Genomic DNA, 19,252 nt, shown 5'->3' on the forward strand with positions numbered 1-19,252 from the left:
AATGCAGTCCCCTTCGCGGCGATATGTGACGCTCAGAGCAAGTGATCCAGCCGAGCCGGCTGCGGCACTGACAGACGCTGTGAGCAGAGGAAAACTTTTTTTTTTTTTTTTTTTTTTTTTAACTTTTCCTTAAAGCTTTATTGAACCTGATGCTGCTGTGTCTGACGTAGCTTTTGGCAAGGACGTCCGTTCGGTTATTTATTCATTCATTTAGTGATCATGGTGTTTGGTGCAGAATAATCAATAAAGAAATAAATTAGGTCGGAAGCTACGTCAGACGGGGGGGGGGGGGGGGGGGGGTTGTGGATTCTACAGGTGAAGACCACTTCCGCATTCAAAAAGCTGCTCTGTTTAATCAATATTCTGAAGAAAGATCTGATTATTAGCCATAATGCTGTAACCATCCAAGGAAGACTGTGTAACAATATTATGTGCTTCTGCTGAGTCCAAAAGCCCTGTGTAATATCAACTTTATTTTAAGAAAACACGCTTTGTTTCCAATGTTATATCACGGAGAAGCACTACATTACCCATAATCCTCATATTTATCAGCGACGTGTCTGATTGATTGAGCTTGCTGTTACCAGCAAATGAAAAAATAAAACAAATTGAGCTTATATTATTTTCTTAGTAACTAAAAGGTCTTAACATCTTTTTTGTTTTCTACATTGAATAAAAAAACGGTGCTATATTGTTAAAATTCAACAATAAAGTGCATAAAAGTTGGCTTGACTTCTTTCTTTTTTTTCATAATTTTCACCAGCATCTTTCTGGTCCACATCACATCACATTTATTGTAATTTTTAATTCAATGAGTGAAATGAGTGAAATTTTATTTTTTATCTGAAAAACATTATTATGAATTCAAGGGTCAGAGGTAACTGATTAGTGTTAAATTTAACCTTTTTGACCCTGTTTCCTTGAATAAATCACTAAGACTTTGATGCGGGAAGCTGAGATTTTGATTTGATTTTGTTCAGAGCACTAGGGACAAAGTTTCTGTAGAATTTCAGACCTGTCGGACGTCCAGAAGGGTCACAGCTGACTGTCCAGGCTCGTTTCTCGGCCTTCAAAGCCTAGATTTAGAAGCCTTTTGTCTAATAACGTCTACATCCTTGGGGTTATAAGGCTGAAAGTTTCATGTATTTGTCCGGGGCCTAAGGCCATCCACCATGTGCAGTTTCAAACCCGTGCGACCTTCACAAGTGTCAAAGGTCACTGATTTGTGACCTTTTTTGACCCCGTTTCCTTGAATAAAACACCAAGACTTTGATGCGGGAAGCTGAGATTTTGATAGGTTGTCCAGAATGTCTAGTAGATTGTGTGTGCAAAGATTCAGAGCTCTGTGACATTCAGAAGGGTCACAAATAGCCAAAAAGCAATGCTCCTTTCTCTGACCTCTTATTGAAGGAGAAATGTTTAAACAGCAATTCTTTAATAGCTTCCAGATGCTTTGGCCTATCAGGCAGAACTTTTAGCTAAAGGAGCTGGTGTACGATCAGGAAGTAGGGGAGCTGTGCATAAAGCCAATTGGTAAGTGTCAAAGGTCACAGGGGTCAAACATCAAAGTGAATCCAGCCATTCCTGCTTTTTCTCAACAAAACATACACGCTTTATGTTATCATCATGAAATATAAATATGTTGTATATCAGAGAGTCCTCTATCAGAACATTTTGGTCCCGTTGCTCTAGGGGCCCCTGGGGGCCCCGGGGGGCCACTTGGCTTTCCCATGCTCCCACAGAGTTGGGTGTCGGGGTAATGGATAAGGGCCTCACCATGAGTCCACAGGCCAAGTTTCAAGTGATTTGGTCGGTTTCTATGGAAACGGCGGCCTCAGGGATACAGAGGAATGCGGCTGTTTGAAGCCCCGCCTCTCGAAAAGTAATGGCTCAATCAGGACCGAACACACATCTACGCGTTTGTCTTGGGCCCCCGAACCATATATTACGAAATCAGAACTGCACGACTTTTGGAAATGTGTTTAGTCTATTTCGGCTTTTCTGACTAAGAGGGTCTCTCAAGCTTTAAGTCTGACAGACTGAGTCAGAAAAGCCGAAATAGACTAAACACATTTCCAAAAGTCGTGCAGCTGCCAGGACACTATTGTATTCCTAGGAATTCTTCTTCTCCTTCTTCTTCTTCTTCTTCTTCTTCTTCTTCTTCTTCTTCTTCTTCTTCTTCTTCTTCTTCTTCTTCTTCCAAGGAAGTCATACTTCCCATGGGTGAAAACTCACCAAACTCTGCAGAAACGTCCAAACCCATGCCAGATTCACTCAACTCCAAGGACATGTGCCCCCCCCTACTAGGGGGGGCACAATAAGCGTTTAAACCAACGGTAGATGCTACAGTGTTGAAACTTCACCACAATGTAGCCTCAATACTGCTGAAACTTTTGTCAACTTAAACTTATTACAAATTATGAAGTCCATCACTCTGTTTTTTTCAATAACTGTAAAACTTTTAAAATGTATCTCCTCCCACAATTTTTGCTCAATTGACACCAAACTTGCTACAGAGCATCTCCAGACCGTCCTCCACAAAACTTGTTTCTTGGATTTTTGATTAATCAAAAATTGAGCCTACAGTGCATGAAAACATTTGACTGTAAACAGTACTGTAAACATATACCATCAAATTCTTGCTAAATACATTTTCAATCTTCCTGAAAAAAAGAGAATATTCTGGAGTCATGGTTGATGAAGTTTGGCAAATATCAGAATTTTGTCTCAAAAACTGAATTTTTGAGAACATTTTGAATTCTGCTCTCATGGGAACAACTGCAGTCAATGTAAGGGAGGAATTTTTAAACATCAGATTTTCTCTTATGAAGCAAAACACTTATAATAAAAACAAATCACCAACATTTCCATGCTGTTTAGATGCAATTTATGTATTATCGGATTTTTGTTTAGATAACAGAATTTCTGACATTTTGACCATTTTTGAAATCTGCGTTCACAACTGCTGCCCGGACACTGACTCCTTGAGTCTATTTGAGAAGACACACACCATGTCTCACTTCCAGATAATTAGCTCAGTGAGTTAAGCGCTGGTTTGTGGTGCAAGGGGATGTGGGTTCAAAACCCAGCAAGAGTGATGATGATAATGACACATCAAAATGCCAGATGTCCTCATGGTGACATCACAGCAAGCCTCTAAATTAAAATTACAAAACAAATAGCTTGGACTGGACCATGGGCGAAAGCTCACTAAATTTTGCACAAAGGTCCAGTGTCATCTTCTTCTTTCTACTTCCAAGGAAATCATACTTTCCATGGGTGAAAACTCACCAAACCTTACAGAAATGTCCAACCCCATGCCAGATCCCATGTATTATCAGATTTTTGTTTAGATAACAGAATTTCTGACATTTTGACCATTTTCGAAATCTGCCTTGACAACAGCTGCCCGGGCATTGACCATCTGAGTGGATAAATGAAGCTACACAGCAGGCCTCACTACCAGCCAATTAGCTCAGCGAGTTAGGAGCTGGTTCTTGGTGTCAGAGATTGTGAGTTTGAGACCCAGCAAGGGTGATGATGATGATGATGATGATGACAGATCAAAATGTCAGATGTCCTCAACACGAAAGACAAGATGGTGGCATCACAGCAAGCCTCTAAATTTATAAATCCAAATAGCTTGGACTGGACCATGTGCGAAGGCTCCTAACATCTTAGAGTCACAGTAGAAGTTTAACAAATACATATCATTATTTTACCTCATAAACTGATTTTTCTTTTTACTGTGGTTTCAAATCTGCCTACACGACAGTGAATGGCTTACTCAATTTGTGAAGCCACTGTTGAACTGCCACTTATCAATTAGCTCAGTGTGATAGACAATGGTCTTTGCTTCCAGAGGTTGTGGGTCTTCCTATTCTCCTGTTTGTTGCTCAGAATTGCCTAAATTTGCCCAAAAGTAGCCCGGACCCGACCCATCGCTGCGCAGCAGCTATAATTTAATTTTATTCTCTCCGGGGAATAAGTTCAAGATAAAACACCAGTTATTATGGTGAAGTTAAATTGACATAAATAACAGCGTCTTTTTTTTTACTAAGTTTGGCCCTTAATGCAATAAAGGCATTTTAATATTTATATTCAAGTAGTGCCTTGGTGCCTTGGTATTTTCTCTTTTTTTCTTATTACATAAATAATACTTTAAGATAAATAAGATATTAAAATGTACAAATAATTTCTGTTTAAAATGTGTGACTTATTAAATATAATAAGACTTAAACCTCTGGGTGGAGCTGAGCATGAGGAAGAAGGAGGAGCTGAGAGTTAATGGCATGGAGTTGACAGCAGTGGACTGTGTGTGGTAAGCGTTGTGTTTGATCAGTAACGGACTGTGAACTGTTGTCGGACGACGCTCTGTGAGTGTGTGAGTTGGGACTCCATCACAGTTGAGGTGTTGGGTGTTCTAGCAGACAGGAGCTACGGGTCGCCACGGAGACTATCACCACCAGACCTTCACCTTCACTCACTTAAATACTAAAGGAACAAGTTACTGAACATTTCTGTCTCCACAACAAAGGAAGGAAGACACTGAACCTGACTGTCACTGATGATGTCACTGATGGACTCACCTGAACAGGTGATCTCCACGGTGGAGGAAGAGGAATCTGATGATGATGATGATGATGAACACTCCCTCAGGGTAGATCCAGACTGAACACAGTCAGTGTCGATCCACCACACAGACCTCTTTGAGGACTCCTCTCTTCTTCTTATTGAAACAGCAGAGCCACAGTCCAGATCTCTACATGCTACAGATGCTGCCTTCAGGTTCCAGGAGCTGCTGTCCACTGGTCTCCACTCTCCTAGTTTCAGCTGCAGGTCACCTGCACAGCGACTGGCTCCTCCCACCAACCTGACAGGCTCTGAACACAGGGAAGAGAGTGAAGAGTAAAAGAAGTGAGTTTAATTCAAACAGAAATGAACAAATCCAACCTGTAGCTCCACTTGTACCTGAGCAGGTGAAGATTAATTACTTTGGCTCCATCTTGTGGTGGCATGCAGAATGACACTGATTTAAAACAATGACAACAAGAGAGTTGCTATTACAATGTACATTTAAGTCACAACCTCTGACAGCAAGGAGCAAAGGAGCAGCCTTCATCACACTGAGCTGATTGGGAAACATGATCTTATCTGTGGCTTCACAAAATGACTAAGTCAAACACCAGGATGGCAGCAGTTGTCAAGGCAGATTTCAAACTGATGTCAAGACAGAAAAATTAAAATACACGTATGGTATTAAAGGAGTTCAGTCTGATAGTAGCGCTACTGAGGTATTTAACTCCAGAACAACCTGGTTGAGATGCTTCTTCTTGACCGATGCTCTTATACCGTTGATCGAGTGAATGTCCACACTGTTATGATTGGATGTTATTACATGTTTGACCGCTAGGCGGCAGTACTGGTTAGTAGTCAGTTTACTGTACCATATAGCGGGGTAGAGCAAGACTGCATGGAGCCACATGTATGTTGTTGAGAACGTGAGACATTAAACTAAGTAACTTGCTATCCACACGGCCTCATCCTTGGAACACGAACATGACATGGTACCAGGAGTAAACTCGAATGGGCGACATGGATTTAAAACCACCGGAAAGTTTGAAACTAACGGGGAATGTCGACGAGAACTGGCGCACCTTCAAACAACAGTTTCACCTTTATGTTGCTGCTATGGGACTCGAGGCTAAGCCGGAAGCAAGAAAGGTAGCGCTGCTGCTAACGATAGCAGGGCCACAGGCCATAGAAGTATTTAACACGTTCGTGTTTGACAGTCCTGAAGATAATGAAAAGTTGGATGTAGTGCTTAGCAAGTTTGATACTCACTGTTCTCCGAAGAAGAACGAGACGTACGAGAGGTACGTGTTTCGGTCTCGTACACAGCGGCAGCATGAGCCCTTCGATAGCTTCCTGACGGACTTGCGGCTAAAGGCGCAGTCCTGCAACTTTGCGACGCTGACGGACTCCATGAACCGGGACCAGATTGTATTCGGCGTGGAGGATAAAAAGGTCAGAGAGAGGCTACTACGGGAGATGGAGCTGACGCTGGCAGGAGCCATTAAGATCTGCCAGGCCAGTGAGCTGTCCCAAAGGCACGTGAGGACGTTCAGCGAGATGTCTGCAGTCGCCTCGGCGCAGAGCGACAGCGCGGCAGCGGTTGGAGCAGTGTCGTATCAGCGGAGACGGCGCACACAGACCCGGCCTGCACAGCAGGAGGACGTGATGATAAACTGCAAGCGCTGCCGCTCACAGCACAAGCCTAGACAGTGTCCAGCGTTTGGTAAGCAATGCTCCACTTGCCAAGGCAAGAATCATTTTGCTAAACAATGCTTCTCCAAACGGAAGGAGGGGAAGAAAGGAAAAACTGTAAACTTAATAGACGAGCCTGATCTAAGTGACACGTTCTTTGTTGGAATGGTGAATTGTGAAAGTGAACAAATAAATAAGCCAGACAATGTAAATGATGTCACTACAGAAGATAAGTGGATAGCTCCTCTAATGATAAATGGGACTGTAGTCACCATGAGATTGGACACTGGTGCGAAAGCAAATCTCATAAGCACTTGTGATGTGAAGGCAATGAAAAATAAGCCACAAATAAAAAGAAAAGAATCTGGACTGAAAGACTACAATGGGCGGCCAATCAAATGTTTGGGCACATGCAGGTTGAGTGTCACAGTTAAAGGAAAAGTGCACCACCTATTCTTCTTTGTTGTGAATGAGGGACGGGAATCACTTCTTGGTGACAGAGCCTGTGAAGAACTGGGGCTTGTGAGAAGAGTGTATCGCATCATCCCAACCATAAACCCAACAAATGACTCTATGGACACAATTGTTCAGAACTTTTCAGATGTTTTCAAGGGTTTTGGGGTTTTGCCCTTCACATATAAAATACAGTTGAAAGAAGGAGCCCAACCAGTTGTGCATGCAGCACGCAGAGTTCCGGCGCCACTGAAATACTGCCTAAAGAAAGAACTCGACAGAATGATCATGCTGGGGGTGATCAAAAAGGTTAATGAGCCTACAGACTGGGTCAACTCAATGGTCATCACAAAGAAAAAGAATGGTGAGTTGAGAATATGTATGGACCCTAAAGACCTAAATGAGAGCATAAAGCGTGAACATTATCAAATACCTACACGTGAAGAGATCATCAGTGAAATGTCAGGTGCCAACTACTTCACAAAGCTTGACGCCTCACAAGGCTTCTGGCAGCTGAAACTGGATGAAAGCAGCACCAAGTACTGTACCTTTAATACGCCCTTCGGCAGACACTGCTTTCTCAGACTGCCTTTTGGAATCAAGTCAGGACCTGAAATATTTCACAGAGCGATGGAGCAGATCATCGAGGGCTTGGATGGAGTCTGAGTCTACATTGATGACATCATCATATGGGGTTCCACAGCCCAAGAGCACAACGAGAGGCTGAACAGAGTTATGGAACGCATACAAAAGTATGGACTGAAACTCAACAAGAGTAAATGTGAGTTTGGTGTTCAAGAGATCCTCTTCCTGGGAGACAAGCTGTCTGCACGTGGTGTCCAACCAGATAAAGACAAAATACATGCAATACAGAACATGCCAAGGCCCACAGACAAGACAGGGGTGCTACGCGTCATGGGGATGGTGAATTTCATAGGTAAATTCATTCCCAATCTGACAGCAAAGACATCATGCATACGAGAGCTTCTGCACAGGGACTGTGAGTTTAAATGGACAGTGAAACATGAGCATGAGTGGCAAAAACTCAAGAACACACTGACCACAGCACCTGTGTTGTCATTTTATGACCACACGAAGAGGATAAAAGTGTCTACAGATGCTTCCAAGGATGGTATTGGTGCCGTTCTACTCCAGGCTGAGGGTGAGCACTGGAAACCGGTAGCCTATGCATCTCGGGCTATGACAAAATCTGAATGCCGATACGCTCAGATCGAAAAAGAATGTTTGGGACTGGCGTATGGTTTGGAGCGGTTTCATAGCTACGTGTACGGCCTGCCGTCTTTCACAGTTGAAACTGATCATCGACCGCTGGTCGCCATCATCAAAAAGAATCTGAATGAAATGTCTCCACGGATTCAGCGGTTAATGATGAAGATGCAAAGGTATGATTTTGAACTGATATATACTCCAGGTAAACACCTAGTCCTTGCTGATGCCCTATCCAGAGCAACTACAGGCGACAGTGTGAGTGCGACAGACGAGGACATACAGTGTCACGTGAACATGGTGTCGGCTACCAGAGGTGGGTAGTAACGCGCTACATTTACTCCGTTACATTTACTTGAGTAACTTTTTGGATAAATTGTACTTCTAAGAGTAGTTTCAATGCAGCATACTTGTTACTTTTACTTGAGTATATTTCTTCAGAAGAAGCGGTACTTTTACTCCGTTACATTGAGCTTCATTCCGGCCGCTACTCGCTACTTTTTCTTATTGATCCAATGTGCGATCTGTTTGTAAATGTTTTAATCATAGAGGTTTTGGAGATACTTCCGAGCCTCTGTCACATGACTGCGTTTCACCAATCAGATGTAGCCACTCGCGACGTTTCCCTTCGTTTAACCAATCAGACAGAGCCAGGCAGTCACATGACCGCACACAAAATCTCCGCGGTAAACAGGGCGGCCACTCCGCCCCAAATTTGAGAAACTGTTAGTAAGTAGTAAATGATTAGGATGACGTCAGCCCTGGTATGTCGTGGATAATGTCCGTGAAGGCAAAGATATTCAATATAAATCGTCTTTGGTGAAGGTTCTCAGTCATCCAGGTCATCTTATTCTTCTTCCTCCCCATGTGACCCCTAGTCACATGACCACCCCTCCAGTTTCGGGGTGTGGTCATGTGACTTTGGTTTCACTAGAAACCAATAATAGGACCCCCCCCCCCCCCCCCCCCCCCCCCCCCCCTGCACACACACCCTTCGTAAAAAAAAATGTCATTTAGGCTATTGTCTTAGTTGTTAAATGTTGTTCTTTGGCAATATCTGAATTTTTCATTGCTATTATATTTTTGTGTATTTGATTAGGCCTACATTTATGCGCTGATCATTAAACGAACAAATCAGAGGTTACTCAGCAGTTACTCAGTACTTGAGTAGCTTTTTCACCAAGTACTTTCTGCTCTTACTCAAGTAAATGTTTGAATGGCTACTTTTTACTTTTACTTGAGTAACATTATTCTAAAGTAACTATACTCTTACTTGAGTACAATTTTTGGCTACTCTACCCACCTCTGTCGGCTACACTGCCTGTGTCGGACACAAAGTCAAGACAAATAGCGGAGGCTACAGCAAAGGATGCTGAGCTACAGCATGTCATGAGGAACATGGATGAGGGATGGCCAGCTGGTTCGTGTCCACAATTTTACCATGTCAGAGGTGAGCTTAGTACTGTGGATGGTCTGCTGTTGAAAAAGGGCAGGATTGTTATTCCACGGGCTTTGAGAATTGACATGTTGCACAGGATACATGAAGGCCATCTCGGCATCGAAAAGTGCAAAAGGAGGGCGAGAGACACGGTTTTCTGGCCCGGACTGAACAAAGACATTGAAACACTTATAAGTAAATGTGAAACATGCCAGAAACACAGGAACAAGCAGAGCAAAGAGCCTATGGTGGTAGCTGAGGTGCCAACAGCACCATGGCACAAAGTAGGAATGGACTTGTTTCATCTCAGAGGTAAAGACTATTTAGTGGTAATGGATTACTACTCAAACTTCCCTGAGATGGCGCTACTAGCAAGCTCAACATCAACTTGTGTCATAACACATGCTAAATCTATCTTCGCCAGGCATGGCATCCCACACACCGTGGTGAGCGACAATGGCCCCTGCTTCAGCAGCAAAGAATGGCAGAAGTTTGCAGTGCAATATGATTTCAAGCATGTGACGTCAAGCCCACACTATGCACAATCAAACGGGAAAGCTGAAAAAGGAGTTCACATTCTCAAGCAACTCCTAAAGAAAGCAGCTGACAGTGACTCGGATCCCTATCTGGCTTTATTGAGCTACAGAGCATCACCTCTTCAGTGCGGCCTATCACCAGCTGAACTGCTGATGAAGAGGAAGCTCCGAACAACATTGCAGAGTCATCAAAACGACAAATTAAAGCAAAAGAATCACTCAAAGATTGAGCATAAGCTACGACAACAGAAAATGATGCAAAAGTCATTCTATGACAGAACAACCATCTCCCTCCACTGACTACCAACAACACAGTCAGGATTGAGGATGCTGATGGATGGAGTACAAAAGCAACTGTCCTGCAAGAAGTTGCTCCACGATCGTACACGGTGAAAACTGATGATGGACAAATCCTCAGACGCAATCGTCGCAGTCTATTAACTCATTGAGTGCCAACCACGTAATTTCTCGTTTTTCGTTCCCATGCGTTGAGTGCCAAAAACGATATTTATCGTTTTTTGCTTTTTTTTTAAATTATGAAAATAGACACTTTAATACACATTATATGTAAATTTGGGGACTCTACGACGAGGAGAACTGAAATAGATGACGATCAAAGTCACATGACAGCTCATGATCTGGAAGTTTTTATCATAACTCGGCTTTTGCAAACGGAGTTCTGCATGCAGATGCAGCGCAGCTGCTCCGCAGCTGCTCTGCTCTCACCCGCGCTGCTGCAGCAGCTGGGAGCTGAACCAGGAAGCTCTCAGCCGACAGTCCCGCCCGGTCTTCATCTGGAGCAACACCGTGTCCTCCCCAAAGTCCCCCCGCGGTAAAATCTGATGGTCTCTGGGCCAAAGCAGACCGGCATCACCGACCCGTACCACAGAAGGACCGCGACCACCGGCGGGACCGGTCTTCCCGAGCCGCTGTGGCCGACAGACCCTCACGTTCCGCGGCGCGAGGCTGTGACACGGCACGGTGCGTCTGTGTTATTGTTGTTTAGTGGCGCCCCCCCCGCCCCCGCTGGTGGTTTTGTGAATAGAACAACCATTGTTGTATATATTTATCTTATACGAGCCCTTTGATCCAGAAATGCGAGTGTGAGAAGAGCGACAGACACAAACAGCGCACCTTTCATAAAAGACGCTCTATCTCCTTTTCTAGAAAAAAAGGAGGGATTTTGGTGAAACCCAGCCATGTTTAGCTTGACTTTTCTCAGGAACGGAGGCACGTAGAAACAAACGGTTTGTGGTCATTTGAAGCATAAAGTTAAACCTTTCAATTGAGCTACAGTATGTGTTGGTGGCAATAATATAGAATACACTATGGCTCTACATAAAAAGTCAAAAATGGTCTAAATTGCCGGTACACTTGACTAAAACTTTGGAAATGAGCGCGGCACTCAATGAGTTAAAGACTCCTCAAGGGACTGTTGGTGAGCTCAGTGTAACCTGTGGTGAATCTCAGGTAATTCCCACACCTGCTATGGACTGTAACACTGGCTCTCACACACCTACTCCAAGCGAACCTGAGTTAAGAAGGTCCACAAGAGAAATCAGAAAGCCTGATAGACTGAACTTATGAACAAAGACAATTCAATATACATGTTAAACATGTTGAACAAAATGTATATTGATTGATGTTGTGAATGTGTTCTAAATGGTCTAGTGTTGGCTTAGAGATGAGTTATGCAATCTGATATAAACTGTTTATACTGCTTATGTGTTGCAGAGTTATGCTGAATGAGAAATAAGCATTATTTCTGCCATACTGCCATGTGTAAGCATTATTTTTTTTTTTTAAGTATATTTTTTGGCATTTTTGCCTTTATTTGACAGCACACAGTATAGATAGACAGGAAAGGGGGAGGCAGAGAGGGGGAATGACATACAGGAAAGGTCTGCCCGACGCGGGATTCCAACCGGGGACGCCTGCGTTGAGGACTGTAGCCTCGACATGGGGCGGCCGCCTTAACCACTGGGCCATGCACCGCCCCAATTCCCTAATATTTTTTAAACTAAGGTGAATCTGGTGTTCACGAGTTTATATCCAACACGTCGCTTAGGAAGTGAACGTCTGTCCTTACAAAATAAAGTTAGTGAAGTGCCTGCATGGAGCGTAGCTGCTGTGAGATGAGCAGTTGACAGTGACGGTGACAGTTGTGCCACCGTTCGATCCTCCGGAACAGCCTCTTGGACACAAATGTGTATTGTTTTTCCTCTCTGGATTTCTTATCGGCTCAGTTCAGTTTTTGCTGGTAGGAAGACGTGAAATCTGGTGTTTATCGCGCACTCCCTTTTCACACTCCTGCCCTCGATCTGCATAGAGATTAATATTAGGCCTACTGTAGGCTATATGAAAACAAGAACTAGTGAGAGGGAAAAAACAGACGCGCGGACACCACAGAGATGAAACACTGTAACTCCTGTGACAGTGACTACAGCTGGCCACAGCTGGCCACGGTAGTCCAGGTCAGTCCCACGTGTCAATCACGGGCTACAGAGGTTCAGCGCAACGTGTGGGCACGTGAATTTATATTATCATTGATGACGTATGACACGCATTGCCAGGAAAGATCCGATCTGTCTGTTTAGACTGCAGACGCATTGGCAGAGATCCGATTTGTATCTGATTTATTTCCACATATAACGGGGGCCTGAATCTGATCTGATAATATCCGATTCCATGCGTATTTGTCCTGTTTACACATTCATGTTACAGATCCGATCTGAGCCACTTGAGAGTAAAAAAATCGGAATTGGGCCACTTGAACCATGCAGTGTAAAGACAGCCTAAGATGTTAGGAGGCTTCGCACATGGTCCAGTCCAAGCTATTTGGATTTTTAAATTTAGAAGCTTGATGTGATGCCAGCATTTGGACAATTCTCTTTATGCACGACTACTTCCGGGTTCTAAATAAGCCAGCTCGGGCATTTCCGGTCGAGAGAGATGGCGTTCTATACGCGGTGTCTCCAAGACCTGCCGTGAGTAAACATCAACGATGTACATCGGCTAGCCTCGTCAAGCGTCCAGGAGAAAGGATTTAAGCTGTATATTAACAGCTACATCCATGATTATGAAGGTAAGTGACAGAGTGTAATTATTTCCTTCTATAACAGCTTTTACCGATGTTATGCTATCGTTATTGTTTACCATAGTTAGCTACACAGGTAAACAGTAACGGTGGTGTAACATCGGTTAAAAAAAAAGAAAAAAGTCGGCACCATTGAAATGTATAAATAAGATTCTGTGTTGATAAGTTGTTACTGTTGCTAAATACGTTGCTTCTGTTTCTCAGTTTCTGTCAAGAATGAGGCAGGAGAGGTGACAGTGAGGGCAAGATGCTTCAGGTCGATGAGGAAGAGTGAAAGCCCACACAGTTTGAGTGTAGGGGAATGAGAGCAGTTATTATGTGAAATATAATATATTATATGTGAAAAGTCAGGGCTCCAGACCAACTCTTTTTACATGGAGCAGAGTAATATATAAGTTTCATTTCAGACACAGGTCCATATCACATAATACATAGCACATAATATCACAGCCTCTCTAGATTTTCCTGAACCTCCAAACACAGTCTCTGCATTATCAATTGATATACATTTCTTTTACAGGTTATTCTTAAAGACACTAAACCCGTAGAGCTGGGTGCATGTCGATGCTCGTGTGTGGCAGGGCTGGCTGTCTGCAATCATATAGCAGCCTTGCTATACCAGACATCACATTACAGCCAGCAAGGAGCAACAGCTGTCCCCCCTACTCACAGCTGCACAGGGTCTGAGCAGCAATGGCACAGACCCAGAACCCAGGTGATCTTTCCAATACTAACACAATTAACTTATTATGCCACATTATGTTGTTGTCCCGCTTCTTCCTTGTTATGTCATGTAAGTCAGATCTATTTATTTTCTATAAATGTATTTTCTATAAGTAGTGGAGCTGTGGATAGAGCCCATATGTGATCATATTAGTCTAGTACGAAGAGGGGGGTATCATGCACCCCCCGGAAATATACTTCTAACCAGTGTTTCTAGATTGGAAAAAATGTGTAGAAAATGATGAGCTATGTTAAAAAGTTGTCAGAATGTCCCATGTATCATTTTTATGCAAATTAGTGCCGCCATTATCGAAAAAACCTAATTTCACTATATCTCAGCCAATACTGCAGATATCTGAACAAATAAGGTGTCTAGACCCATGTTTTGGGGGTCAGAGATCACAATAAAACTATTCATAAAGTGATCACATGTTGGTGGCATGCTTGTAAGCAAACCTAACCCTTTTAACAATTACAAGACGCCAATATTGGAGATACCAAATAAGGTGTCTAGACAGAGGTTGTTGTGTGTTTAACCAAGGTTTATTTGGATCAAACATCATAATAGAACTCTTCTTGATGTGACCACTCTTCTCTTTCCCATGCCAGATAAACAGTCAAGTAAATGGTTCTCCACTATGCATCACTCATCATCGTTTTCACTGAAATCTTCAAAGTTAAACTCATCCTCTCCTTCCTCTTTCTCCTCCTCTTCCTGTTCATGCTCTCCAGTGTCATGGGGATCAACCAGTGAAGTTGGTAGGATAGGACCACAGGACCACACCGGTTTCAACACTCCTTCATCAGTCTTCATCCATCCCTGCCCCTCACCATAGGGTTTTGGTTTTTCCAGAATAGGTTCATCAGCTGGCTAGTACAAGGCGACACGGTAGTTCACACGTCAGGCATGTGGCTTCAGAGCAGAGTGGCATGGAGGAAGGCGAGCCAGGTCAACCTTAGACTTGCAACTGACTTTCTTGTCCTCCCCCACCATGTTGCGTAGCAACTTGGCACAGACAACATCCACTGAAGACTCACAACTCTGTCCAGACATCAGACAGGTGAATTGCTCCAACTGCCTCAGCATCTCAGGCTTGACACTCCAGCAGTCACTGAGTTGTCTGAATACGTGAAATCGGGGATTCTTCTTCAAGGGCCCCACCTTCCTTCTCCCTTTGATGGCACTGGTGCAGTCTTCTCCACTGAACACATAGAACCCAAGAAGAGTGGCGCGGTAGTCTTCTCCCAGGGATTCTGCAATACTACTACTGCCTGGCTTCCGGTGCATCTGTCCCCACTGATGTTGAGATGGACGTGTTACAGTACGAGCAGAAGCTGTGGGCAAGGCTGCTAAAGCTGACTTCATCAGACCCCTACAGTGTGAAGATCCAGGAAGCTTCTCAACATCTCTGAGCTTGCAGAATCCCTGGGAGAAGACCACCACACCACTCTTCTTGGGTTCTATGTGTTCATATCAGTGGAGAAGACTGTACCAGTGACATGTATATATTTTTGGCTTTTTCATGCCTTTATTTGACAGTACAGTTGAGAGAGACAGGAAATAGGGAGGCAGAGAGGGGGGGAATGACACGCAGGAAAGGGCCGTCCGATGTGGGATTCAAACCAGGGCCGCCTGCACGAGGACTATAGCCTCAATATATGGGGCGCCTGCTTAACCCACTGCGCCACTCAACGCCCCGGAAGGTGGGGCCCTTGAAGAAGAATCCCCAATTTCACGTATTCAGACAACTCAGTGACTGCTGGAGTGTCAAGCCTGAGATGCTGAGGCAGTTGGAGCAATTCACCTGTCTGATGTCTGGACAGAGTTGTGAGTCTTCAGTGGATGTTGTCCGTGCCAAGTTGCTACGCAACATGGTGGGGGAGGACAAGAAAGTCAGTTGCAAGTCTAAGGTTGACCTGGCTCGCCTTCCTCCATGCCACTCTGCTCTGAAGCCACATGCCCGACGTGTGAACTACCGTGTCGCCTTGTACAAGCCAGCTGATGAACCTATTCTGGAAAAACCAAAACCCTATGATGAGGGGCAGGGATGGATGAAGACTGATGAAGGAGTGTTGAAACCGGTGCGGTCCTGTGGTCCTATCCTACCAACTTCACTGGTTGATCCCCATGACACTGGAGAGCATGAACAGGAAGAGGAGGAGAAAGAGGAAGGAGATGATGAGTTTAACTTTGAAGATTTCAGTGAAAACGATGATGAGTGATGCATAGTGGAGAACCATTTACTTGACTGTTTATCTGGCATGGGAAAGAGAAGAGTGGTCACATCAAGAAGAGTTCTATTATGATGTTTGATCCAAATAAACCTTGGTTAAACACACAACAACCTCTGTCTAGACACCTTATTTGGTATCTCCAATATTGGCGTCTTGTAATTGTTAAAAGGGTTAGGTTTGCTTACAAGCATGCCACCAACATGTGATCACTTTATGAATAGTTTTATTGTGATCTCTGACCCCCAAAACATGGGTCTAGACACCTTATTTGTTCAGATATCTGCAGTATTGGCTGAGATATAGTGAAATAGGTTTTATTCGATAATGGCGGCACTAATTTGCATAAAAATGATACATGGGACATTCTGACAACTTTTTAACATAGCTCATCATTTTCTACACATTTTTTCCAATCTAGAAACACTGGTTAGAAGTATATTTCCGGGGGGTGCATGATACCCCCCTCTTCGTACTAGACTATATGACCTGTATGCCCTAACAAAACATTACACAAATTAAATATGTTATTATACAACATTATTTAACAGGGCTTTAAGCCTGGTCCAACAAATGAGATGGTGGTGTTGTCAGCAAGGCCCAAGGAGAGAAGAGTGGCTGAAGGGATCAGGTAATGTGTAGGAATGGGCAGTTTTTGTGCTACATGTATTAAACTTAAGTAATTTAAATTTAGCTGGAGCCTTTATTTACCCAGCTTCCCAGGGTAACCTGCCCCAGGCTTTTATTTGAGAGAGGCCTTTATTTATAATTCACTCAGTTTTATAAGTGTATTAGCTCATATCTGAAAATGAAGTCTCCTTGTTTTCTGTTTTCCTTCCGTTTGCTCTGTTCATTTTTACACATTAGTGACCGTATGCAACATCAAGCTTATGGTTCATTAGCTCATCTTCCTCATGTGCTGCTTGGCACCTGTTCTCCTCGCTACACACACACACACACACACACACACACACACACACACACACACACACACACACACACACACCCTCTCTCTCTGTGTCCCTGACACAAACACCATCCCTGTAATGTAGAGCTACACAGCACTGAAGCAGAATATGACATGCAAATCATGTATTTATGATAATAATAAACAGTACGTCAATACCTGTCTAACTTAAGTTATGTGTATGTTTCAGGAGCAATGTGTACAAAGGAGTCTGTCACCTGACCTGTGACCCTCCAGACTTGTCAGTTCTGCAGGTGAATGACATTTACCAAGATGTGCCAAGGGAAACTGCTCCACTTATAACAACAATGGGAATAGCAGGAGGTGTACCCTTGGTGGACAGTGCCTTTGGAAAAGTCCAAGAAGGAAGTGTTCTCTCCTATCACCTTCCAGCATGGAGTCCACCAAAAACATGTCCACTTACTGATGCACCATCACGACCATCCTTACCCCTTGATGGCTACTGTCTGGGTCCCTCAGAGTGCTGTTTTGTGTTAAGCCACCACCAGCAGCTACACATGAATTCTCTGGCAACAACAGAGGCCATGGCACACCAAATTGAGACCAGCACAAGACAGCAAAGCACACTGAAGGAATGGCATCAATTAAGAAAGCCGCGTGTGACTTCCTCTAGATTCAGGTAACTGTAAACTTTGTGACATGACCATCAGCACATTTTTTATGTGATTTAAATACTTATGTTGTTTGTATATGTGTATGTGTTGTGTATGTGTAGCCGGGTGGTAAATTAATCATAAGTGTAATTTTCCACTTAAGGGTGAATGTATTCCAATGTACTATAATGTGTTTTTGTTTTCTTTTGTTCTTTCTTTTAAATGTCATATTTCAAATGTAAATGTAAACAAAATGTAAATGAGTTAAACAAGTGGTCACAAGGTGGCAGCATTGAGCTGCTTTGGGGTTCAGTTGGGCGCATTTTGGTTTAGCCGCCAGGTGCATTGTGGGTTATTGTTGTCTTTTCTGCTGAATGTGAGCCACAAGTGCCTGAAATGTCTCGCCGAACAGAGGAGACTGTTGTTCTGTTCAATTGGTAGGTAAAATACGCACACATTGTAAGAGACGCCGTAACAGAATGTGACAATATAGTCTCATTTAGAGATATTGGTGATTTATTTCAGAGGGTAGCATGCCAGCCGTCGACCGGGGCTAACGACTAGCTTCAGGAAGCTCCAGCTCCCGTGTTCCACGCTGCGTGGCGTGTAAGTGACTGTGGTAATATTTTGAATGCACATTATCGAGTTAATATGACCGTGTCATGATTTTAATGACGTGTGTATTTTGTTGTTTCTGTAGACCTTCATAGCCCACTGCCGTATTTTGTCCCCTATGCTATTTTGTTTCGTTTTATGCTTTTGGTTTCGGTTCTCTCTAAAGTCTCAGAAGAGAACGAATGACTTTGAGTTTAGAAATTCAGTCAAATAAGCCTTTTTGCAACTGATGTGAAATAAATAAGAAGGCTACAAGAACCCCAGTAAGTGTGTCCTGTGTGCTTCTAATTCCCGGGCTACACATTTTGGTACCAGGAGTGGGGAGTAGCTAAACCATTTTTTTGCAATTGGCAGTAGTAGCTTGTTTTTATTTTTTATTTGACAAAATACGGCAGTGGTGAAGATTTCAGGAGAAGCCTGTGGGTGGACGTGTCGGAGAGGCCAGCCTGTAGCGGAAGCGGTGACTGGTGAGAGACGACTTGAGGAGCTCCAGTGGCGCCACTGTTTCCTGATCGACACGGCTCATCCAGACCTGCGCTGAGGATTCCACCGCGACGCCAGCTGCCCAGCACTTCGTCCGGCTGCCAAGAGCAAGATTCAGCAGTGTTTCAAGACTGTGTTCATCGTATCCTTGATTCTTGTGTTGAACTTAAGATTCACATTCAGACTGGACTGAGTAAAAACTAACATTTTATCATGGCTAGTGGTTCTGATGATGATGCTGCCCAGTTCGACGAGGCAACAGATGAGGTAGCAGGCCCAAGTACAGATGCTACAGCAGAAATGCAGACTCGCATGCAAGAGCTCACCCAATTGCGAGATGAACTTGTCAGGTTAAATGATGAGATAGGGGCTCAGAGGGCAAATGATAATAGCGCACCCACACGTTCATACATCTATGTTCCAAGAGAACGCCAGGTCCAAGCATTTAGTGGGGAGGGTGGTACAGATGGGAGGTCTGTGGAAGAGTTTATTGAAGAGATTGAAAGGGTTTTAAGATCCAGAGAGCAGACAACAGAGGGGCAGTGTGACTACATTCTATCTCTGTTGCGTGGTCCTGCATTGGAGGAGGTTCGACTATGC

The 19,252-nt window shown here is 43.7% G+C and overlaps 1 protein-coding gene across 20 annotated transcripts in view; it reads right to left on the minus strand.

Moving 5' to 3' along the window:
* The window catches only part of LOC310989411 (scavenger receptor cysteine-rich type 1 protein M160-like), a 197,051-nt gene that overhangs the window by 93,099 nt on the left and 84,700 nt on the right, over positions 1 to 19,252 (minus strand). For 18 of the 20 annotated variants that reach the window (XM_083976466.1, XM_083976468.1, XM_083976471.1 and 15 more), the window contains one exon: positions 4,590 to 4,883. The exons of the other annotated variants lie outside the window; for them this stretch is intronic. In XM_083976466.1, coding sequence (XP_083832592.1) covers positions 4,590 to 4,883 — 294 coding nt within the window. The remainder of the gene's footprint in view (positions 1 to 4,589; positions 4,884 to 19,252) is intronic. 20 annotated transcript variants of the gene reach the window in all.

Source organism: Trachurus trachurus (genome assembly GCF_905171665.1).
Source record: "Trachurus trachurus genome assembly, chromosome: 8".
In the NCBI taxonomy this organism is placed as follows: Eukaryota; Metazoa; Chordata; class Actinopteri; order Carangiformes; family Carangidae; genus Trachurus; species Trachurus trachurus.